At 32.5% G+C, this 26,778-nt stretch overlaps 2 protein-coding genes across 4 annotated transcripts in view; one reads left to right on the top strand and one right to left on the bottom strand.

Moving 5' to 3' along the window:
* The window catches only part of LOC149422130 (TOM1-like protein 2), a 43,232-nt gene extending 32,522 nt beyond the window's left edge, over nucleotides 1-10,710 (top strand). Inside the window, exons 11-12 of one of the 2 annotated variants that reach the window (XM_089633106.1) lie at nucleotides 4,433-4,495; nucleotides 6,314-10,710. In XM_089633106.1, the coding sequence (XP_089489232.1) occupies nucleotides 4,433-4,495; nucleotides 6,314-6,472 (222 nt within the window). In that variant the 3' untranslated portion in view covers nucleotides 6,473-10,710. The remainder of the gene's footprint in view (nucleotides 1-4,432; nucleotides 4,496-6,313) is intronic. The other variant, XM_089633107.1, reaches the window with a different exon arrangement.
* Nucleotides 10,711-14,013: 3,303 nt separating this feature from the next.
* Pdi (protein disulfide isomerase) lies at nucleotides 14,014-26,355 on the bottom strand. 2 transcript variants are annotated; one of them, XM_089633102.1, is made up of 9 exons: nucleotides 26,086-26,355; nucleotides 25,143-25,340; nucleotides 22,779-23,050; nucleotides 21,004-21,168; nucleotides 19,710-19,816; nucleotides 18,424-18,544; nucleotides 17,568-17,734; nucleotides 15,481-15,742; nucleotides 14,014-15,083 (listed from the first exon to the last, which is right to left on the bottom strand). In XM_089633102.1, exons 1-9 carry the CDS (start codon nucleotides 26,237-26,239, stop codon nucleotides 15,033-15,035), a joined length of 1,497 nt encoding a protein of 498 aa, XP_089489228.1. In that variant the 5' UTR covers nucleotides 26,240-26,355; the 3' UTR covers nucleotides 14,014-15,032. The 2 variants fall into 2 exon arrangements, with proteins under 2 accessions (XP_089489228.1, XP_089489229.1); XM_089633103.1 differs by having other exon boundaries at nucleotides 15,487-15,742; nucleotides 26,086-26,354.
* Between the last annotated feature and the right edge of the window lie 423 nt (nucleotides 26,356-26,778).

The raw sequence follows: 26,778 nt of genomic DNA, 5'->3' as shown, positions 1-26,778 counted from the left end.
CTAGATAATAATAAAATATTACACAAAAACCAGTTTGGCTTTATAAAATCACTCGGCACACAAGATGCTATTGCTAACGTAACTTCATACATTCACGAATCATTAGATAAAGGTAAAAAATGTGCGGGTATATTTATTGACCTTAGAAAGGCATTCGATAGCATATCCCATGAGATGCTATTAAAAAAATTGAATAATATCGGCATAAAAGGCAACGTGATTAAATGGATCACCGACTACTTAAAAAACCGTCCTCAAGTGGTAAAAATCAATCGTGTTAAAAGTGATCAAGAGATTACAAGCTTTGGAATCCCCCAAGGTACAGTGCTTGGACCAATTCTATTTACTATATATGTAAACGATATTTTTTTTCAACCTTTACATGGTCAAATCACGTCATACGCCGATGATACAGTATTAATAATAAGTGATAAGACTTGGGAAAAAGTAGAATTAAAGGCCACAGAAGACATCAACACGCTCAAGAATTTTTTCGACACCAATTTACTGTCACTTAATAATGAAAAGACATTTGTAATTCCATTTGCAATCCATACAAATGATACTCCTAAAAATTTTAACATTTTCATACATAATAATACTAAAATTCACAGCCAAAACTATTGCAAATCAAACTGTACAGTACTAAAAACAACAAATGAAATTAAATATCTAGGAGTAATTATTGATAAAAATCTGAAATGGAAGGAACAAATATGTCAAGTAGTAAAAAAAATTAGAAAATTAATATATATATTTTTAAGAATTAGAAACTTTCTGTCGATAAAAAATCTATATTTAATTTACTATGCCTTAGTTCAATCCACTTTACAATACGCTATTATTAGTTGGGGATCCGCGTATAAATGTAACCTTCTTCCAATTGAAATTATACAAAGAACAATTATTAAAATTATATTAAAAAAATCCTTTGACTACCCAACAGAACGCCTGTTTGAAGAATTTCAAGTACCTACATTTAAAGACCTATATATTAAAAACTCATTAATCCAAATTATAAAAGAAAAAGATAAATATCAATTTTTAAATGAAAACAGAACGCGACTTAGACATGTTTTTCTATGCCCAAAACTAAATACGTCTTTTGCACAACATCATTATACTTACCAGGGAAGAACTTTTTTCAATCGTCTACCAGAAGAAATCAGAAGCATTAATGATAAAACCCAAATACTGCTCTCTGTCAAGAGACACTTTAAAAATATTCTGAAAAAAAAACTACTGTCACTTAATTAATCTCACAAATATCCTTAGTTTTCCATAACTTTCTTTCTTTATTAAAATTTATTATATTAATATATTATCCTTCACTACTATCAAAAAAAAATACTACAGCAAACATACATTTATGTACAATGAATTATCTAAGTACTAACTAACAACAACATTTATGTACACTCCCCTTCCATACACAAGCAAATGCTTTCAATGGAAGAGTAGTAAAAAAACCCAAGATGTAAAATGAATTATGTACCATGTAAACTTATTATTAAAAATAAAAAATAATTCCAAAAAAAAAAAAAAAAAAAAAAAATGTGTAATTTAGGTGGAGCAAATTATTTATCTATTGCAATTCATTCTATCTACTAAGTTATATTTGTAAAATAATTGATTAAATAATACTGCTACATCACCATTCCCAAAATTATCTCGAGAGTAAAGGACACGCAATTCATTGTTGAAAATATAGTGAAACTATTTGAATTCACCGCGCACAAGTTCCAATGAGTGAATGTTGTAGCGCTAACATTGTACATTAGTATTTCTAAGCTAATGTATTCCAAACGCATTGGATTACGCATGATCAAAGTGTTGTAAAATTCACTCGCCATCAAGGCGCTTCGAAGGCCTAGGATGAATTATTATTAGGTGATTTGACGTTAAGAGTGTAATCTGTCTCGCTCATGTCACCGTTTCGTCTAGGTCGGGCTGTCTCAATACCGCCCAATGCTGATTCAGTAGTATGGTAAAACATGGTTCTGTGCATACCGGGGTGCGCACGGACTGCTTTGTCTTGCACGGGAGTCTTGTACTAGAAGATAGCTCAAATAATGACCAGACAGGAATTACGACCGGAGCGTACTTCATACATCGATGACTGGGGCACAGATATCGTTGCAAGTTATATGAAAACTGAAGACAAGCAGCGCAATGCACAAATGCATGTACCAAGGAACCGCCTCTGGTGCCAACCGCGTTAAGCCCTCCATTAATGGAGTTACCTGCATTTACCCTTCTTTCAATATCTCTGTCAGCCTTCCCATCTCTCGTAAACATACTTCCCAAATACAAACTCATCCACCTGCTCCAAGTATTCCTCATTCACTATTAAATTGCACACTGTTTTAGTACTCTCTCTTTCAAACACCATGACTTTAGACTTACTTACATTCATCATTAACTCATTATTCATACATACTTCGTTGATATTATATGATATATGATAGGCCTTTACAAATAAAACAGTTCATGTGAACATAGTATAAAATATCAACAGTTATTGAGTTTTTTATTGTTATCAAGCTAACCCCTCATGTCTCTGACGTATTATTGGCCATCATATTTCTTAAAGATGCTGTCAGAAAGTCGGAGAATTTGTGTGTATTTCTGCTTTGCATTAAAATCCAAATATATAGGATATGTCTAAATGTATGAAAAACTAAAAACTGTATTTGAAAGGTGATGAAAAACAATTTCAAATTTTATTATTAGAAATAAACAGTTAATTTTTTCAATTATTAAAATTTTGAAATCAAACATAAAAATGTTTTAAAATTGGCTCACCTTACGTATTTCTGTCTAAACACTTAATTTTACTGATAATGAAAAATACATGTATTATAAACATTATTTGCCATGTAAATTTTTTGTCACTTCATTTAAAAATAATGAAAAACAAATTTTAAAAATATCATTTCTCAAATTGCGGTTGGATCCTTTGGTTTCATACGGCGTAAATTTGAATTCTTCTGTGGTTAAATTCTAGATTTGAATATAAAGTGCTGTGTTTTCTCTTTCTGACACCATTTAGATCATATTTCTAACCATGACAGACTAACGATTTATATGAGACCTTATGAGCTGTTACCAAAAGTGAACAAATTGACTACGGGTAATAGCTGTTTGTTTCCAAAACTGTACAAATTAGCCTGAGGGATTAATTTGTAGAACTTCATTTTCATTTCAAGTTTTTCTTTCATACATTATCCAATAATTTATTGATTATAAATAATTATGGAAAAGTAAAACTTTTGAGTTATCTGAACCTAATTAAAAAATTTTAATCTTTTTATTGTCTCTGTTTGATACTACGTATGTTCACATGAACTTTTTGCTTGTAATTCTCACCTTAACATCCCGCAATATTTTGCACCCAACTCCACCCTGTTTTTTTTTTTAAATTCTTCTATGTGTTCTTCCTTTCCAAGACAATAATGCAGAGGTCTCAGTATTAACTGACAAACTGAACTTAAGATTCATGCTTCTTGATCAGCTGTATCTTTCTGGGAGACCATTGACTCCATCCATCTATCCACTTAATAGTCATATAATATTCTCCTGACACTCTCTCCTTCGTCCAACCACTATATCTTACATACAACATGACATAACTTTTCGTAAATATTAAAAATGGTGATGCTATTCAAACTTAAAGACCACTCTAATTAAAAATTGATATTATTGCTATAAAATCTTCTTGTTGTTTCGGGCTGCAAACCCCATTTGGGTTGCGACCAGTTAGCCGGGAACCTATGCTCTATCTTTTATCATACATTACTGTGACCAAATATTTTGAATGTTCAAATAATGTGAAATTTTTAAAATATCTGATTAATGATCACGGAAACGCGTGTTGAAAGATAACGGAACTTAAGATTGTGGTAAACGAGCAAGATATTGCCATCATGATTACCGTATTGTCGGGCAAGATTTTCGTGTATTGCCTATTCTTGTTGACGTATATTACGCGAGTATGCTTGGCTACCGATATTACAACAATAATGTCGGGCCAAATCTACTTCCTTCTCGCTTTGTTACATATGAGCGTCTCAGTTCGCCACCTACCCTCTACCGAAACTGTCATAATTTCAAAAGGATAATAAATAATTTTTTAGAATTTGTCATATACATTACGGCAATATTGACGGCTAACACCTTGCCCGGCAGGTCGCTTGACGGCCAAGACGGTAATTTATCATACTCGTTTACCAGTACCTTTAGACTCCGGGTTCGGGATGTTTTGTTGTTTTCTTCTCAAACCCTTAATTAACATAGAGTACTGAATATAATTTTGTTTTCAGTTTATACCTGTTGAGTGTTGCCATATACATATATTATATTTATAAATCAATTATGATTGCTTCTCGTAAATGTTGTGGTGTTATTTTTTTTTGTGTGAATTTATTTGCAGGCCGTAGTAGACGATAGTGAAAGGGACTTTGACGAAATAGCCGCGTGGTTGAGCGCCGAAGAGGTCAGTTCCATGATTTAACCCATCGAGGTCATCCTTAGTCTTGTGTACATATTCTAACCCCAAACACAGACTTTCGACTAACCTGTATGATAGTGTTCAGCACATTTTCAATCATAAGTCAGTGTGATGTTAATTTCAATCATGAATCATTCAGTGAACTAAACACATCCTAAACGAGGGAACATCAAAACTAAAACAACTTATCGATTCATTTTTTTTGTATTGAAATCTTATTTTATAACCTTGTAAGCAATTATGGCCTTGTAATTTTGAGAAAAATATCTTTTTTTTTTAATTTTCAAAATAAGTTTTGGGTATATCCCATAGATATTTTTTTTCCAAATTTATTCATACCATGAGGTCTTAACAGTAAGGCGATTCTATTTTTGCAAGAGCTTTTTTTTTGTCTTTAGTTGTCCAAATTTAATATAAAATCATTGTGTAACGTAAATTTCGCCCTTGGAAGGCATTCTATAATCATGTATGTATTGTAATGTATTTGTTTTCCTGAAATTGTTAGCATTTGATATGTTATTGTACAAACTAAACACTAACCGCTATCTTACGCACTAAAACATTTAATTTCATGGTTTTGTTTATTTTTCATTATTTACATAAAGCATGCATGTCTGGAATCCTTTATTATGTTACTATGAGGGGAATAATGAATTAACTCAAATAATGTTATAAAATGTTTTTATTTGTGATTAAAATTAATATTAAAAACACATCTGAATAATGAAATAATGGAAGGTAAAACTAAAAGAATATGATTTTTTTAAACTTTTATCTTTCGTCTTGACATACAAATATTTATATTTTTTTAACCATAAATACTTTATTAAGTTAGTTAACCCATCTATTTTTATTAATCTTCAAGTAAGTAGGTACTAAAAATAATTTTATCTAGTCAACCATAAACGAAATTAAGCGAGTAGAAATAATAAATAAATAAAAATTCTGTCACCATTGTGTCTTATTTTAAAAGATGGGTGGAAGATTTTTTTTTACTAAAATAACATACTGCTTGTTTTGCCCCGTTGGCTTTATTAACTAAAATTGCTTTCTAATTCTTTGTACAAATGATTGACGCAATATTTCTGCATGTTTTCTTTGAGAAATGATTTATGCTTGCCTCGTACAAAGTGCTATATTTATTATTTATATTTACCGAACGGTGACGATGTCTGTTTTGTCAGCTGTATTTTAAATGATTATTTTTAAATAAATTTAGCAACGTTATTTATTTTACTTTTCAAACAGTTGCTGTAGATATTTCAAAGGCTGATATAAAAATATAGTTTTTAAATTGGATACGTAAATAGCTAAAATATTTTATTTCGTTTTGTAACTAATTTATATGCCATCATTATAAAATCTGGCTAATTGTAAATTGTCCCACGATAGTATTGAATAATTAATTATAATATGTACATACATTGGTAATTTCCTCTCAGTTCCTTGTACAAAACTTTTTGAATATACCCCCTTTAAATTAAGTGTTAAAATGAGTTAATAGACTTAAATATATTCAGGAATAAATTTTTAAAAACCCCATATTCTGTAAAAATATATTCAGGAATAAATATTTAAAAACCCCATTCATATTATGTAGAAATTTCAGTAAGATCTTTTGGTTTTACATTTCTTCAAGTGCACATAACTAGATGCAATAACAGTACATTTGTTAGATTATTTCACTAAACCAGATCACCTTTTTACAAATGTATTCTTTATCAGTCTTTCTGGATATTTCCAAAACCACACACGTAACCTTATAAATTCCTTACTAATCTAATATGTATTTCAATTATGTAGGCGTCTGGACTAGAGCCCGTGGAGAGTGTGACAAGCAGCGACTTTGACAAGTTCCTGGCGGAGCGGGCGGCCGCCGCAGAGAGCACCCCTCCCTCCACCACCCCGCAGGCACGCCCCCGGCAACCCAAGAAGGACGAGGACGGCATGTTCGCCCTCTGATTTGCCCCCTCCTCCCCCTCACCGTATACCTTACTTAGCCACTAGGATTGTCTGTATTCCGTTTGAAAATGTGATCTGTCCCTTGTTCTGCAGATTTGACAGAGATCTCGTGTGTCTTGTGTCTTTTATCTGGGAGTGTACGCTGAAGAGATAAATTGGCAGAAGTGTTTGTGTGCCTGAAGTAAGAATTCTATCTTATTTCTGATGAAATTGATCATACATTTTCAAATTTCGTTTATCAATAATTTCATTGGCCTATCACCTAGAAGTCAAAAGTTCGTGTGTAAATTGGCAACAGCCTTTTCTTTCAAATCGGTATAGATTACACTTCTAAGGATTATCTATTCAGTGGTGGTGTATCATGCAAATTATGAACAATACCTTTCAGTGATGGGTTTCAGTTGATACATATTCACAATCAAAAGTTTCCATTTTTTACCATCGGATGGTGTTTTGAATTAGTTTCTCTGATAAAAATAAACAACATTGGCAACACGTTGTTTTAACCAACTCCAATTTTTGTTCTATGTAAAAAAAAAACTTTTGCAATGTGAAAAATATGGTAATTTTATTTTTTTGGTCACAAATATCTGCATCGTATCTGAGCAATTAATTCCAAACATCATAAAAATATTCCAAAATTCATTCAAATTAATTTGGATCGATTGTTTATAAATGCATACTTACATTGATTTTAGCCATCACTTATTGTATCAAATTATTATAGTGTATGTTGGTTGCTATATTGGAAATACATACATTTATTAAACTTTATTTCGGTACGATGTTTCTTCAGAATTAGAAAAAATAAAATCATACTTAATAACAAAAGTCTTTCATCTGTTGTATAATTTGATAAAAAAAATATCAACAAAAAAAAACATTGAAAATTACTTTATACATAATGAATATTTTGAAGGACTTGCTTGTTTATTTAAGCCGCCGGAGTATTGGGCGTTCACCACAATGCAATGCCATGATTTTGACACAAATCCACCCTAATGTATTTAACCGTATTCACAGTACCTATTTTTAATAATGTTGCCATATTCCATATACTGTCCTCGCTACCTTTATATCTTTTCAATATTTATCATTTAAAATTTATTTTGTATTGGAATAAAATCAAGACTCTTTTGTTTACCAATATTATAAATATTTTTTTTTTTTGCTTAATTTAAACACTTTAAAACTTAATTAAAACAATTTTAGTTTAATTTGTAGAAATCTCACTAAGCACAGACTTGAAATAATGATTTGTTATTTTGAAATATTTATACTTAGTATTTACATAGACATTTTTATTTACCTTATTACTTTATGCTATCATTTCGCAGGGTAATTACTACAACTAGGTAACTCCGAAATCAGCCTTTACGAGTTACACACAAAACATACCTTTATTTCTCTATCCATGTATTCCACACGGGCGAGGAAATAAAGGAACAGGTTGTTTGTAACTCGAAAAAGATGATTTCAGAGTTACTTAGTTATCGTAAATACTCCACGATTTATAACTATTTATTAGATATATGATGAGATCGTGGATTGATGTGCAGAATTGAATGTACATTATTTTAGCATGTTAAATTTACCACGGGACATAAAAACGAGTCGAACAAAAATGAGATTTCTGCTGATTTTTCCCAAAATACTGCCTCAGCTGAGTGAGGTTTTTTCAAACTGTTGGGTCATTAATACCTATGCTTTTGAGAGCTTTAACTTTCCAATATATCCAAAGTGAATATAGGCAAGGTTAAAAAGATAACATTAAAAAGATCGAAAGTGAATGCCTTGCCGATATTATATAATATATTGCCGATTATTCACTTTGGATCTATTAGAAAGATCCAAACTGAATACCTTGCCGATATTCACTTTGGATCTAATAGAAAGATCCAAAGTGATTACTTTGCCGATAATCGCAGTTCTCACTCACTGTAGACTAATTAAAAGTTTATAATTAGACTGATTCTCTCACACTAATGGATAATGTAATTCTAAGAACACGTTGAGTTACCTTTCGTAAAATTCTATTTCTTTCATATTTGGCCTTTGAATTTTCATTTAATAAAATCAATACTGAATGTGTTTGCCTTAATTAATTAATTCATCTTCAATTCAATTAAATTTAACTGGATTTGTGTGAAATAATTTAACAACAGTGTATGTATGTACCATGAAACTTGCAAAAGCCATTTGTTTTGAAATACATTTTGCAAAAGTATAATGTATTATTTATAGATATTACTTATAGCATTTTATATAACAAATATTGGCTTAGTTATAAAGTTATTTAGTTTATTAATAATCTAACATTATAATATTATTACCTCCGTGTAAGGCGGATAAGAAGATATGAAAAAGAAAAGAGAATAAAAATTATGTATTAATTGAAAATGTGAAATGTTACAAAAGTGTTTGTGTGTACATAAAAAGTGATTTTAAAGATTATTTATTGGCTTTATTCGGTATATTATGAATTTTGCTATTGTTTTTATGGCTTCATAAAGATAACTCCTTATCATTTACATAAAACAGACCATTTCACTTCGAAATTTACCATGCATGACTTACCTGACTTGAACATGAAAATAAATCCTATAATGTATACATCTCCGTTATGAATACCCCACTCCATATTAACAGCTTTGTGTTAAATTTGTTCTTGAAGGAAGTTACATCTCCATCATGAATAACCCACTCCATTTTAACAGCTTTGTGTTAAATTCGTTCTTAAAGGAAGTTTAATTATAGAGATACAATTCCTCATAATTTTCGTTATCGTGGAAAGGTTAAACCACAAACCAGAAAAGATGTCCGTATTAAAAATCTGAATAGAAGTCAAGTCGAGCCTTCAATACGATCGATCATAATATCGTTGTTCGGCCGTCAGAACCACAAAATATGAAGGGGCTTTTTGACAATTCAGTCATTTTTTAAATATCGTCACATTGGCTATTTTATTATCACATGTACTGCTATTCTTGTGTTAAAATAGATTACAATGGCTTGCCTTTCTTAGTCGCACAAGTCTAATTCATCGATTATATCAATAAAATGCATAACTATGTAGATATAATTTGAGATTCACAGCCAAAAGTATTATCGTGATTAATTTTTGGGGTATTATGTGGTGTTGTGCTTCCTCCTTCTTTAGCCAACGTTTTGGACAGTGTTACAGTGACCATTATCAGTGGCACATTTGTAGATTGGGGTGAAGTGTGTTTATGTGTACAGAAGTGATACCGTGTTGCCTCTTAGAAGTATTTCAGTATAATAATTAGTTAAATCAATGTGGTTTTGGTTTGGGATTTTTATATATTATATTGAATTTTACAGTCCTGGAATGACCGAAAACGTATTGAGCATGCTTACGCAGGCAATTGAAATGGGCAAAAACCCCATTAATAGAGACAAAAGAGAAAATTAGTAGAGACATTAGTAGAGACAAAAGAGATAAGCTTAATTGATGCCCGTAACACGGTATCACTTCTACATACATAGACACACATTTCTCCACAATGATGATGGACCCTGTATAATACTGTCCAAAACATCGGCTAAAGAAGGAAGCAAATCAAGGCATGCTAACGCAAAAATTAATTACGATAAAATGTTACTGAACCTAAACTATATTTAAACTGCGCTTCACAGCTTTCTTTGTGTAAAACAGTCGGAAAGTTTTAATTAAATACATAGTTTGTCTCATTAAAACGTCAACGACAGATTAAAAAAGTCACTGCACTGGCTGTTGGCTTCATGTCTAACGAATGCATATCATAAAAATAATTCCAGCAGACAGAATAAATAATACGTTCATTATCATATTGCATAATTGTAATCCATTACCAAGTAAGGCTTGTTATTGTGTCTAAACAACTATTTTACACAAACTTTTATATTTATACTAGGGCTAGGGTAGTGCTGTTAATTAATTAAATTAAATAATGAGTCATTTTTATGAAGAACAAAGTGCTTTGCAATGGTTGAAATGCTTTTACTGTCATGTATGGTTTTTCAAATGACTTATTCGTTGGATTTACATGCGTATATATTTTTATTTACCAATCTTAGATTTTGTTATTTATACATTTTATATTATATTATGTTGTTAATTTTATTTTTACACAATCAATTATTTGGTTTTTAAATAATACTTCTACTGGCAAATCTTTCTAAGCTGATTTGAATCGGTGAACCTGAATATTTGACTATTATTTATACATTGAATTACACTGCACCATTTTATATCAGCCGTTTAAGTATTGTAACATTCCAGTGAAATTCACATTTAAATGTGCTTGAAATTTTGTAAGAAAGTAATAATGGCTTTCAGAAAACATTTTCTGGAATTTGTTAAAATGCTACCACAAGAATGTGGTATTTATGTAAAATTGTTATGAATCACAAAATAAATCATTTTCCTAAGGAGGAAGGAAAAATAATTATGTTCTCTTACCAAATACCCTAATTAATAATAATACCTCCAACTTCTGACATTTCCCATGCATTCTGATGGAAACGCGCTACACTAGCACCTCCTAGCGGCGTGAGTTGTGCGCCTTGGTTTTCTTTCATACATTTTAATGGATTTTATGTGAAATATATTCTTTATTTTACCTATAAATTATAGAAATCGAAAAAACATTAAAAAATTAGGTAACCTTACTGCTTTTTTTGATTCTACATAAAAAAATATTAAAGCGGCTATTAACTAATAAGCGTCTTAAAGGTAATAAAATACTTATTTAATTGTGAGAAATTAATAATTAAAAATATATTGATATAATATTTTTTTCGTGGTATAATCTACGTAATCGAAAACATTTTATTTGCTAGGAAATAAAATGCTTAACAAACTCATATAATATTTAACCTGTCAACTTTTTTTGGCATCCTGAAAAATGACTAGGGAGTGTTTTTGTCGTTTGTAATTATTACAAGCATAAACTGTGCACACACAATCTACTTTTTGGGACATTTTTTTTATTATTATTGAAAGGAATATCAACGTCAACATGTTGACATTCTGGCGGCCAGAGTATTATTAATATTAAAGGGTATTTGGTTATAACTAAATGGTCAAATGAAAAAAGTTTTCAATGGTTTATCATTTTGACTGATAATTTTACCTAATCCCATAAATGTTTTGTTCCTACAAGAAACATTGCTTAGCCATCAAACTGCATGCGGTAAGAATCTATGGTAAAAGCCTTTGACCTGAACACAGTTTAACCTTTACTGTGGAATAAACTTTCTATTTAGCAGTTTCCCCCGCCTGTTTTTGTCAAATAACTTTCAAATTGATTTCTTGAAAGTTGAACTTAATTTGATAAATGTTTGTTATTTTTCATATAGCCTCTACATAATCTTTGTACTTATATGCCAAAAAAATATTTGTATAAAAAAATACGTTTTTTATTTCATCCCCATCGATCAAAAGATATCACAACAAAAACTGGACACATGTGGTTACGCAAAAAGGTGAATCAATAATTGCAGAGATAAGTATGGTTATGAGACAAATCACAATCCAAATTTATTCATAGTTTTTCTCCAAATCACTACATACTGTGTGATACTTTCTTTTTTGTCAGTATGTAACACAAATTATTTCAATCGGCAAATTGGAATGGTTTTTCATTTCTTTTTATTCATTTTAAATGGCGTTCCTTATTAACACACTTCGGACGGGAAAGGTTAATCGACCTGTTCGGTCGATTGTTGCTTAAGGATGGGAAAGGTATTTTTACCTTTTGCACTGGCTTCATATCAATGGCAGAAAAAAATAAATTATCCAATGTTTTTGTATGAATATTACATGCCAATCTCTTTCTAAAGGTCCCAACTATATGTACATAACTATCAAATCACAATACAATTCTTCTTTTTATATTTATATTCGAGTCTTTCATGTACATCGGTATTTCAACAAAGGTACCTTTTTTTTATTGAATACTCGAGTAGTTTCGACACTTGATAAGCAATGCGTTTGAAGATTACGAAACGAAATAAGTAATTTTTCACTGACTGAATGTCAAATGGTCTATACCTTTTGGTTATAGACCATTTGACACGCGGTCTGTCAATTGCCTTAAATTGTATATAGCCATTACAATTGAATTTCATAATGATGGGAATCACAGTTTTGTACGGAAATAGAGGCCCAAATTTGGATCACTAAACATGCCCACGAGGCACTTCTTATGTTATTCTTTATTCTATGATAACAGCCTGTGTCCTATTATTTAATGACTATGGCAAAAAATTATATGCAAATATTTTGTGAAATATTCTTTAAAAAACTGATATTTTCCCTTTTTTATTAAATTGCAAAGAATATGTTGATTTTATAGCAAAATCGAAGGAAACTATTTTTTTAATAATTTTAATTGAACTAAATGGACAAAAATATTCTGATTTTATTAAATAGTGGTAAAGAGATATTAGCGTATTCACAAAGGCTAGAAAAATATATTCAAGGGAATCACAAAGGGGGAAAACTGAGAACTTTTGTTAAAATACATGTCTGGAGGTGTTCCACCATCTGTGAAAAATCCAGCATCAGTGGAATTATTTGGGACATAATTGGCTGAGAGCTACAGCAGAGCACATAATTACTGTTGGAGAGTTAAAATTCTCTGGTGTGTTAACCACTGAATAAATATAATATTTTTATAAAGAAATAAAATGTGTCACTGTTTCCTTCATTCCCTTTTAAAATACTATAGTTCACGATTATAAGATAAAGGGTGAAATGTTATTATGTATAAAATCCGTGAAGGACCTCGGTATCGTCTTAATTCCGAACTAATATTCTCTGACCACATATCGCAGCTCACTCAGTCATGCTACAAACTTGGGTTTATTATCATCAGAACATGCAAGTAGCTCAATAACCATGAAGCATTGTTTGACGGCATACTGAGAAGCAAGCTGGAGTATGCAAGCGATGTTTGGCTACAGTACCACCGGATGTACATTGATGTCGACGCATGGAACCTATCCCATGGTACTTACTTGAGGAAACTGATTCTGTAAATCTGAAAACCAGGCGGAAAGCAAGTCTAGCTTATTGTCTTTCAAAATTTGGAACAATTTAATTGATAGCCACAACTTGTTCAAAGTACCGCATGGCAGAACTGACATTCTGGCAAAGCTTAGCATGAACAAGGAGAGGGCATTCCAACTTTTTCTAAAAAGAGTATGTGGCAGACGTGCAATGCAAATTTGATTTGATTTTTATACAAACACATTCTCACTGACGAGTTCAAATGTTTCGATAAACTTTGCACCTGCAAATTGACATGTGCGTCAATATAACAATTCAATGCTTGGGGAAAATCCAGCAACTGTCGCTATGTGCTTTTTTATGCTAGCCCTGTGCTTGAATGGACCAAAAATTGTTGTCTGCATCTCTGCATGCAGTTTTCGACTTCCTACTCTAGTTTTAAAGTTATGTAATGTTGTGTAACATTTGGGGGAAAGGGAAGGAAATAAAATTAAATATTATAAATCACAAAATAAAACCGATCAAAAACATTTTTGGAAGATTTATTTTCATATTTTACAAATTACATTAGCGCACTTATACTCTTGTGGTGAAAGAATGACGATGATCACTCATAGTGTCTGGCGGGTACACAAATAATGTATTTACATTCGTAATAGTAACAATCTGATCCGACAAAATATATCTCTGCTTTGTTTATCTTAGTACGAAGTCCATTCTATAAACTAGGAAAGTACCCATAAATAACAATTAAATCACATTCACTCGCAAAAGTAATAGAAACTCTAAGAAAAGTTGTAGACAAAATAAATCTTTGTTGTATAAAAAAAAGGAAATATCAAATACTCATTCCTCCTACATACAAATAATTGAATATGCACTTCCAAGCTCGCAAACAGTTGAAGAGTACACAACAGTACACATACAGACAAAGTTAGTTGGGTATTAGTTAAATGCACAGAGCGGGAGTTCACTTGGAATGTGAGAAACAGATTTCTTTTATGTAAATCAATTAGTATTATGTAATCAAGTAGTATTAAGATATTTCATATCGGGAAGATTTTAAAGTCTTCGATGCACAACCAACTTTGAAGCATTCATACGACCACAACCCAAATCATCTTCTATCTCGACCTCTCTACCAGGGCTAGGAGCATCCTCCGCTGAGTTTTCTTAATCAACAAAATGTACATCAAACATAAACCTAACTTTACCCATTTACTATTATTGGAAGATTAGCGCGACCTCAATCCAAAAGTATATTTAAAATTGTATGTAATAAATAATATATTCAAACACTTTGTAACAATAATAATTTTTTAAATCTTTATTGTGGCAACACCAGTCTTATTTCTAGAATGCGAATCGAGATGGCCTCCTATTCCTCTAACTGCAGATAATATTATTATGTATCATGCTCTAATTAGTGTCCCGTGGGTAGAGGACGGGCAACAGATAATGTAATGCTAGCCGGGAGATGATGGGGAAGGTAGTTTGTGTGTGTGTTGGTTGGATTCTTAATGACTCAGTCTCTTGTTTCTTCATTTATAGCTCGTCTTTCCTCGGGGTGTCGTCATCCTCATCTTCCTCTTCAGCCTGGAAAACAAAACAAACAAACGTAAATAATCATATAAAATTGTCCCACTTACAAAAGTGATTGTACGATTTCTCCTTACCCCTGGTTTTCAGGTCCCACTTGAGACAAGCTAGACCTGAGACGAGGGCTTTTGAAGGCTTTTATTATTTAAAACATAACTACAAATCATATTTCCTAACGGACCTTGGAGAAAAGATTCTTGAAAATGCGTTAACATCACAAAAACGTACTGAAAACTTGATGTGAAAACATCTTTAAAATCGACGCCGGTTGTGATGATGCAGTGATGTGAATGTGTACAATGAGTAAACAGAAAAGAAGGTAGTAATGGAGAAAGAATGGGAAGACAGGTGAGTTAGAGTAGCAGAGTTGAGTTAGTACAAGAGTTGTCATTACCCTCACCTCTTCGGACGCGGCCTGTCCGTACTCGCCGCCAGACTCGACGAACTTGATGAGCCCCTCCAACGTGCGCTCCCCGTTGTACTCCACCACCTTGTTCTCCTTAGTGTACAGCTTGATGGTGGGGAAGGAAGTGATCTTGGTGTGCTCCAGCTCGTTGACGGTGGAGTCCATCTTGGCGATCACCACGGCGCTGTTGGAGGCGTAGTTCTCTCCCAGGTTATCGTAGATGGGCGCCAGCTGCTTGCAGTGGCCGCACCTGATAGACAACAATATATGTTACATTAATATTATCCCTTTCCCCTAATTAACTTCACTAACAGCCAACAGTATAAGGGCCTCAAAAGAATATTTAGGATGTTTCGGAAAGATAAAATTAATAAAAACATGAATGTTATGACAGTTGATCACAATTTGATAAAAAGCTGAAATGGGCTGCAAATCGGTGTAGAACGAAGACTGATCAAATGTCAAAAAATCAAAATGGCGCTGAACATTGATTTGATGGTCATTAACTGTAATGGAGTTAAACGTCTCAAACTAAGTTGGCATAAGTAATAAATGACAAATTGAATGAATCTTCTCAAACTAAGTTAGCATAAGTAATAAATGACAAGTTGAATGAATCGTCTCAAACTAAGTTAGCATAAGTAATAAATGACAAATTGAATGAATCGTCTCAAACTAAGTTAGCATAAGTAATAATTGACAAGTTGAATGAATCGTCTCAAACTAAGTTAGCATAAGTAATAAATGACAAATTGAATGAATCGTCTCAAACTAAGTTAGCATAAGTAATAAATGACAAATTGAATGAAAATAAAGATGTTTTGAACAGGGACAGGTTCATGGATACTTCACCATCACGTCCACCCCGGAAAATAAGTATGCAATTATTTTAATCAATTTATCATTAACCTGCGCAAGGGAAAATTAATTATTCAAAACAAAAGACTTTCTGGAAATGTAGAAAAAAATTATTACTAAAACATACACCATCTCCTTCACTTTCACAACATACTTTGATCAGGAATGCCGTAGTCTCACTGGCTTCAGACAGATGTCAAGAGTTGGGACTCTTGTGCAGTATTCACATACAAAAAAGCTTCATATGATTGATGATGGATGACATGTCAACATAAATCTTCCAATCAGCTAAAGAGTTTTGACACGGAACCACGGTTTATCAATGAAAGGAGATTATTTGTCTGCAAAACGGGATGAAATGATTATCATTTTGTATTCACCACTGTCATCTCTACTGAATTAACTTCCTGCAAAGTAGCCTAAAACTAGTCACACACAAGAGATATAGGCGAGCTATATAGTGATATAGGCCAAGCCCACATTACTTAACCTAGCCTAATAATAATAATAATAATATTTGGCTAATTTATATAGCGCCGTTTTCGTGAGAAATCACCTGAAGGGCGCTGTACAAATATATTTCTTAAATATTTAATACTAGAACTACTGACTTATCTCTAAGACTTATATCTAGTGACTTACGACTAAGGCCTATAACTACTATCTTAACGACATATACACGAGTATTTACATATTTGGCAACTTACAACTAAAATTAAAATTAACAATTTAATCTTACTAACGCCAGAAGAAGAAGGAAGTTCTATTATATTAGGGTGGATTTATTGTTAGCTGGATATATTATATGTTAAATGAATTAAATTAATGAATAAAATCAATCAATCGCCAATCTTAAACGCATTTAGATGATTCATCTGCCAACAATTAAACCGATTAACTTGTTATGTTCCCGCTGATATTGTCCATTGTCCACTGGTAGGCAAGTCAATAGCAAAATTGAATGAACGGAATCGCTAGATAATGTAACAATTACGGTATAAAAAAATGAAAAAAAAGAAATATTTGGATAGAATGAAACCAAGAAAAGAAACAGATTTAAGTTAATCCTGCGTAATCTTTATAACACAATAGATTGGATAGATCCAATCACGCGGCACATTTCGACACGATGAATGCGTTTTAGTGAAACTTTATTAATCACATCTGTAACAGCAGCGTAGATGAGGTTAAAGGATTTGGTTGAATGGTTTACTCACCACGGGGCGTAGAACTCGACGAGGACATTGGTGGACTCGTCGAAGACGACGGCGTCGAAGTTGGAGGAAGAAAGAGTCCAGACGGGGGTCTTGTTCCAGTCCTCGGGCAGCTCCTGGCTCAGGAGGTGCTGCTTCAGCTTGCCAGCCAGGAAATCTGATACGAAGGTCTAGAATAACCGTGCAAGATGAATACCATGTTAATTCACATCAAAATAGACACTCAATGTCGCAAGGCAATATTTCGAGATAGTTTCTTAGTTTAATTAAATTCAATTATAATAAATAACCTTGGGAATTTTCTGAAGACCTTATACATATAGACTAGCTGACGTGTACCCGGCGTTGCTCCACTTTTCTCTACTTTCTATAAATATAATGTCCATGTATAAACATTCTGCAAGAAATTCTCTAAATGATAGTAAAAATCCGTTGCGTAGTTGAGAAGAACTAAGCGCACAAACAGACAGACGGGGATAGTGACTTTATTTTATACTATTTAGAGATAAAGATTTGTACAGTTGTAATTTGTAGTTTAAATTAGCTAGTAAATCACAGAAGCTATTTTCAATAGTTAACAGAAATTTGAATGATATTCTCAATAAATTTTTATTTACTTCATAACTTTGTTTAAAAGTGACTTGAAAACTATTACGTAAATGGACATTTTTGAAAATTTTCAGAATGTCGGACTAAGCAATTAAAAATATCACAAAAGAAAAACACCTGTAATAATATTGTTTGTTACACCGTGGACGGTTTAATCAGTCCTTGTGTTAAAAGTACATATTTACATATCTAGAGACCGTCTTCTTTACAGTTCTATAATTAGGAAACAGATGTGGTGATGTTTATTTACCTCAACATTCTCCGAGGTGAGTTCTGGGTTCTCAGGCTTGTACTTGGACATATCTTCCTCCAAGCCGATCAATCGCATGGACGGAACCTCTTCCTTCTTCATTCCGAAGAATTCCATGATTCTGGAAAACGATTGTATCATCAGATAAATAAACTTAGATTCAATAACCTGTAGAATTTTACTGTTCAATCATTTAACAATGGGAAGAAGTTAAATCTCAGTAGTAAAATTGGGAAAACGTTTTCAAGACTGAATCCAATCAATTTGATCGCATATTTGTTATATAATTTCAATAAAAAAATAATTTTATCTTATTTATAAATTACAAATCTGCCTGCATTAAAGGATCATCCCACTTTTGGGCGTCATAAAATATCTTTATTTTACATAATGTATCTATTCCTGGTAGCAGCATCCGCTTAGCCCCTCGAAAAAAGCTATGACCACTTCGTTGATATTATTTGCGAGTAGATTTATTTGAAACACAAAAACCAAAAAGAATCGAGTTCAGTTTATGGTTGTGGCTACTGTCCAAACTAGAATTATGAATCGTTATGTAAAAATAACAAAATGGGGGCTGCTGAAAAATAAATATCCAAAAATAAGCCTGTTTTGAATACCTAAATCAAAATTTTAAAAATAATTCTAGTTCCGGCAGTAGCCATACATGTGGCGAAAGTGTAGTTATAATTTCATAATGATTGGTTCAGTATTTACGGAGAAAAAAACAATGAAGCAAGAAAAAAAAGTGGCTTCGAGAAAAAGTGTTTTTTTTTTACTGAAAAATCTATCACCTTCCACTTGTTCAAATAGTTCATTTTCTTCAAGTCTGGATTCTCTTTGGCTCGTTCCGGCTGTTTGTGTATATAAAGCCGAGAAGAGGCAGACCAGCTAGGCTATGAATACGCGCACGCTCAAGTAAAAGTAAGTCAGAGAGCGCCCTCAAATAAACTCGAAAAAATAATACTTATGACGCTTTGATCTTTATGAACTTTATACACAATACATTTGAAGTGGTCTATTTTCGAAATCTGTCAAAAAAAAAATTTTAGTTAATAAGGTGGGATGATACCTTAACGTAAATAAATAATAACCAATGCATTAGTCATTTATCTATTTGGAGGTGTGTAACCAAGTGAAAAGGCATTTATACACCTGATATTGACACATGCAAGATAATCATTTTATTATGTTTTAATCTAATTGACTACATGTCACTAAGATTGTTTATCAAAAGATTATAACCAGAATACTTTATGAAAATCAGGAGAGTGATTGTGTCTTACCTCTGGTGATCATCTTCATCAGTGTCGATGGTGACGAACAGGACCTTTCCACGGAAGTTCTTGGCTGAAGCCTTGACAGCGTCCACATACTTGAAGTCTCCGTCCTTCTACAAAACCAAAAAACAAAACAAAAAATTAAGATTAATAATGTTTGAGATAATAATAATAATAATGAATTGGTTTTTGTAAATGCAACATGTGACTACAAAAAATACATGAATAACTAAGTAGCAGATGCGTTGTTTAACCGGTCAGCAACGTAAGCAGATATACACGATAAAATAACGATAGCAGTCAAGTACAATAAGCGTGTTTACACGTCAACGCGTGTTTCCACAAAAATCGTCATAACTCCGTTATTCTTCTAGTGACATCCCTAAAACAAAAAGTAGAATATTCGTATTGAATGAAGCTTCACATCTCTATTCAAAGTTATCCATAGAAACCCGTAAAAAGACCTACTCAGTGGAAGCAAATTTTACCCGCCAAATCGTAAAACGACGCCAAGAAAGCCGTTTGACGTGCCGACCCGCCTCCCACATATCCCAGTTTTAACGTGAAATTTTATCGAAAATGGCCCGGTAAGTATTTGTTTATTATAGTAATATATATTTGCTATGCTTTTGTGATATTGTTTCTTTGTTTGAAGTGTTTTTTCTTGTATAATTAGATGCATTTATATTGCGAGTCATGTCCACCAAATTCGCGCTTGAAATGCGCCAAGATTTTAGCAAGTTTAATTATTTTTTTAAAAATATATTTTGTATGAAATGGTCAAAAAGTGAAGTGACAGAATTGTTTATTGTACATTTGTACGATGAAATAAGTGTTTTTTTTTTTACATTATCCGTGATTTTAGTGTCGTTTTTACATAAAACATTACAGGTGAGTCATTTTTACAATTTTTTCATGTTTCCATTCTAAATTTAAATATTTACAAATGTTAATATTTATTTATGATACAACAATTTGAAAGCCTATTTTGTAACCTTTCTAAAACAGTTTTTACTATTCGGCTCCGTTCAGTAATGTTTCATTTATAGAGCTTTGATTGTGAGGCGGTAATAACACAACGTATTCGTGAAATTGACATTTCGGTAAAGACATCTTAGCTTCAAGTTCGCGAAAAGTCGGAGGGGTTAAACTGAATATTTGATAAATGTAGAGATAAGACTTGAACCCGGACGGATGGGTCAAAACACAGAGAGAATTGCTAATTGCTTACTTGCTAAGAAAATGTAATAAAACTTCACATCAAACTTGTAATATTTGTAGGGTTGGAGTCATAACTAACCTTGGACAGGAATACGAGAAGGTGGTTCTTGATTTCTCCTCCGAAGATCTTGGAAGCGGTCTCGTGGGTGAATTCAACCACAAGGGGCAGAGCTTCTGAGGCAACCCACTTCTTGAGGTCAGCTTCCACCACTTCTCCTTCATATGTGGTTTTGCCTTCATCGAACTGCCCAACCAAAAGCATATACATATTTTTAAAACAATATACATATTTTTAAAACAATATACATATTTTTTAAATGTTACAAATGGTTTTTTTTTTGCAATGTTTATTATTTATGGACAGCATTGCAGTGTTCATCATCAGGGCAGAGTGAAATACAACAATATATAAGTTATTTCACTGATAAGCTGAAAACTTGCACTTGCAAAGACGGAGGATTCACTTAGAGGAGAATTAACCCTCAAATCTTGGATGGGATGCCGATTATTTGAACCACGAACATGTGTCTTGTTTTAGAATCATAAAGTAATTACATACGTAATTAGGATAACCTTTGGTGGCTGATATTATTAGTAATGTAGTTACATATTATACAGGTCAGTAAGCAATATGTATAGGCAATTAAACACATTAGACATTGCATAGTGATGATTAGAAATAAAGTGCACCAGAGCTGATAAAACAATCGTCGTTTAAAAGATAATATTAATGGTAGCTAAGTCAAAAGTCATTAACACAATAAGAACATGTATAACGTTGCATAATACTCAATAAAGATTATTATTAAGTATCACTGCAAAAAGTGAAAACACATTGCACTTAATCACTTAGCCATAAATATGTAGGTATTAAAAAAAATTAAACCGTTAAAAAGATAAATAATGCACCTTTTAATATAAGCAATTCATAAGTCTGTCAAGAATGAAGAGAGTTACAGCAGTTTAAAAAAATGAGTTATGACAGTCAAAAGGAGTGCTCCGTCAGAGTAATATTTTATGTGCATCAACAATACTGTGAAATGGTTAAAAAACCAAAATCTATCATTGTTGCCAAGCTAAAATGGAGATCCACATCAGTCATTTTCAAGGAGACAAAAACCAGAATCAATTTCAATTGAAAACACGTTATGGGTTGGCTGTCATCCCATGTTATGTACATATTATAATTATTGTAAGGATCTGGACCCATATTGATCCTACGGATACTTCAAGTACTATACTACTGTACTTCTACTTGTAAGACTGTTGCATCTTATATTATGCAACAGTTGTTTCATACACATTGTTGCATAAAAGGAAAAGAATCCAAGAAAAATAAACCACATTAGAGAAGGTATTATTAAAATTAGATGCAATCATAAAGTTATATTGTGAGAAAACAGTTAATAAAGACAAAACTTTACTACATTACACACGGTGTTCAGAAACTCGTAGTACAAGCGGGAAACTGGTAAATTTAATTCACATGTATGGTAACTCTATCGCATAGAAAGGGTCAAAAAAAACTTTTGTAGACAGGTCTACACTTCGACGTATTTAAAAAGACATTAAAGGGCTGATACTAACTCCCTAGTGGCCTAGTGATTTTTTTTTCAAATTTGACATAACTTTGGAAAGTTAAAATCAAAAAATTTACACCACAAAATGACTCCAAATGTGATGTAGATTCACCAGATTCCCGCTTTTACTACGAGTTGCCAGACACATGTATAAAGAGTTCAAATGTTCAGTCAGTGAAAAGATATTATCCCCAATGATGGTGTCTCACCAGAGTTGTTAACATGCAACTTTAATGAATGAAGATTTTACGAATTCCAAGTGTTGAGTGGTTACCTTCTTGAAGAGGATAATGTTTCCGCACTTGGCCTCGAATTCCTTGTAGACCTCCTCGCTGGAGGTAATGCCGAAGACTTGGTCGTCCATGGCGCTGGCCACGGCGAGGAAGGCCTTGGCGGCGTCCGACTCGCGATCCTTGAAGAAGCCGACGGTGGCCACGTTGACCGACTCTACGAAGTCCTTGGCTTCCTGGGCGGTGGTCAGCTCCTTCGCAGGGGGGCCTGTCTTCTTTAGCAGCCATGCTACGATGTCGTCGGCCTGTCTGCCTCCTGTCAAACACAAAAACAAAATACATTGTAAAAATGGCTTTGAAATCTGCATGACTGCTACAAGTGTAGTTCCACAGAGTTGTTCTGGGCTACAGCCTACAGCTACAACTATCATCATATTCATGCTATCTAACTTCTGATAGGAAATGACTACAGAAGAAGATTTTAAATTTCAACATCCTAAAGTGCTATTAATAGTTTTTTTCTCAGTAAAAATGTAATTGTATGTAAGTTCTAATAAATTAATCATTTGTAAACTTAAATGTACAAATAACTAAAATATGTTTCGGTGCAATGGTATTTTCTTATACGAGTTTGGTAACCGTTTGAGATATAGCTATATCATATGGGTAATAAGTAGTGCCATAATTTATTATTTAGCCACAGGAAGAAGTTTTTCATTTATTATTTTATGGTATATTATAATCTATAGATCTAGATCCAGGTGTACTTGAATAAATAATTATGTAATATTGTGTAGGATTAAAAAAAAACACAATCTTAATCTAATAATTAAATGCCAACGGAAATGAAAATATATTTAAAAAATAATAATAATTACGTATATTATCAACAGTTGGTTTCCATTGGTTTAATAAGGTAATTTTCGCAATAATTTATCTATATTTACGATGAGGCAGAATTAGTAACAATGTTTGTACCTGGTGAAGTGTTTAAACTTGACATTGACTGATAAATAATAATTTTATTCACAAACACATTAGCTTTATAAGGTCAACAACACCTACGGCCTGAGGCAGACCACACCAATGCACACACAACATTATGGCCACTGTAATATTATGTTAAAACCAGTTACAAAAGTAAATTGAATTATAATAATGGAACATGAATAATTTTATACACATAAATAAAATGATTTTTTAGCAAAATAGTATTAAACAGTATCGCTCTTTAATAGCATTAATAGTTTAGTAGAAATATAATATTATGTTGGTGCATTATTTGAATATGTTTTAACTGCTTCAAAAATAGTGAAATTGCTTTTAATAGCCCCAGGTGAACTTTTGGAGAAAATTAATGATGACTTGGCCAAATAAATTGCAAATTATCACTCTCACTTGACTTGTAAAGGTGAAGAGTGGCATCTCATAGAGAATATGAACCTGTTTGTTAAAAAATAGTGGGAGGAAATGTAGCTTTCTAATTGGGTATCTAGATATAACTATGCATCTTAGTTTATGCTATAAGTACTGCATACTGCACAAGTTTCACAATTGATAAGTAAATCTTCCTCAGCACGATTAATTTTAATTTCTGCTCAATTTGTTTCCTCCCACCGATTGCCAGATTTGATATTCTCCTAGTTAAAAAATGTGAAAAAATAATATTGCTTCTTTAATTATTTGTTGATAATTAAGTGGATGTTTCAAAGCTTCATGGCACATTTTAAAATCAAATTTGCTAGCTGAAAATAGTTGCTTTGGTCTAGAAATTGCAGACAAGCAAATTTGGGAATTTGATTAATTTAGAATTTTTAATGCTACTTTAAAGATTTCAGCTTTACAAATGCATTCATTCATTTTTTAAATTTTAAGAATACTTTAAATGAAAAAACCTAACAAAAGAGATTAATAATAATATGTAGAGATACAAATAAAATGTTCACTTAATTTCATTTAATGGTCGGTGAATTACACGTTTATTTTTATTCGTACATTATCAAATGATGAACATTTGAGCGACCGTTAATAAATTACAGAAATTGGATTTCCACGCATTTTAACCGATTAGAATATCAGGGGAAACATCATTTTGGAGATTACATTGAAGATAAATAATTAGATAAACTTGTCAAATTCCGGTGCACGCTTTACGCAAAAAATTAAAAATAGCACTTAGGTTCAACTTAATTACAATATGAAATAATTATTCAGGTCTTGGGAGATGATAAAAGATGCATTAATGTTCCATTTTCTCTCAAAGTAAAGTTTGAGGTTTAAGAAATACGCATAAATTATTATTGTGCAAGTTACTTACTCACGACTTAAATAGTTGTCTCCATTAGATATTTAAGTTGAAATCAAGTGTTGTTTTTTCAAAGAGCCTTTGATATAGAGAATTAACTCACCATTGTACTCGGTGGGGTTGCCGTTCCTGAAGAACTTGAGAGTGGGGTAGCCCCTGACTCCGAACTGCTCGGCGAGTTCCTGCTCCTGGGTGGCGTCAACCTTGGCCAGCTTGATGGGGGAATCCTGTCCTGCGAGCTGAGTGGCAGCCTTGGCGTATTCGGGGGCCAAGCTCTTGCAATGTCCGCACCAGGGCGCGTCTGTGACAAGAAAAATATTGTAATTCTACGTTCAATAACCATTAACAAATCAAGATAGTAAGGAAATAGATAGCTGACATCATAATCCTGAATTCAACAGCTAAATATTTTTGTTAATTCTTTTTAGAATTGTTTTAATATTTATGAAAATGGAAAATAATTTGTATTTTCAGCATCCTAGTAGTATACATATTAATTTTATTTGAACACCTGCATAATCAAACAATAGATACATTTCATATGCTATAATCAGTATTGTACATTTGATTCAGAGTATTTATATTTTATATGTATACTTGATTCTTATTTCGGAAAATTTTAGAGAATTGACAATCATGTTCATAATGATAATGTATGGATATGGAGTTTTAAAAATTGGTACGTGTTCAGGTTAAACGTAAATATGTTTTTCTTCCACACATTGTAACTACAAAGGAAATGAAACCGCATCACCCACAAAATAATGATGAAAGCATATTGACATTTAGGATATAATAATAATTCATCATAAAAGATAGTTATGAGTCAACGTCTAATGTCTTGCCGGCTACGTGTTCTTTTACTCGAGACGCATGTGTCTCATACATTATGGTTGACGTGTCACATTCTTGCATAAAAACAATCACAATAAAATTGTTAAAACGTACAATAACTCGGCAATAGAAATAATATGAATGAAATTAACAATATTACGATTATAGAATACGGATTAATCCAATGAAACAAATGAGGTAGGTATACTTACAAAATTCAACTAAAACGAAGTCATTGTCGGCGATAACACTAGGGAAGTTCTCTTTTGTCAAAACCAGGACATTCTCTTCCGATTTGATTTCAACTTCGCTGTAGGCCGCATTGAATACGGCCAACATTAAACAAACAGACGACAGGAAATACATTTTTAAAATACGCCAATACACCAAGCCGACCTAACTATTCACCACAAAACCCGGCAGCAGAAAGAAGACTCGTCGAGCGAAATGCCAAAACGAAAGATGCCGGCGGAACGTCAGGACGTGGCAGCGTCGATCGTGGGTTGCTCTGATTGGCCCAGCCGCGCCGTCGCTCGAGCTGGCCTGTGGCCGCCTTTACCTCCAGCAACAATCGATATTATTACATTCTCGGTACGTAGGTTCGTAACTTATTATAGTATCTCTATCTAAATAGTATAAAACAAAGTCACTATTTGCGTCTGTCTGTTTGTGCGCTTAGTTCTTCTAAACTATGCAACGGAGTTTGATTTGATTGTTTCACTATCATTTAGAGAATTTCTTCTGAAATTATATTTAAAAGTTGAGCAACTCCGGGTACACGTCAGCTAGTTATAGTGTATTATTCTTGGATTTTTATTTTATGATAGTTATTTTATAAATGCACAATATTTAAAAAATAAATATATATGCATATTAACGTTATTTATTAGGTATAAAATTATGTT

This window comes from Hesperophylax consimilis, chromosome 7 (genome assembly GCF_061612785.1).
Source record: "Hesperophylax consimilis isolate HC1 chromosome 7, BYU_Hcon_1.0, whole genome shotgun sequence".
In the NCBI taxonomy this organism is placed as follows: domain Eukaryota; kingdom Metazoa; phylum Arthropoda; class Insecta; order Trichoptera; family Limnephilidae; genus Hesperophylax; species Hesperophylax consimilis.
Note: the sequence above shows the minus strand (reverse complement) of the source record. Positions and strands in the feature narration are given on the sequence as shown.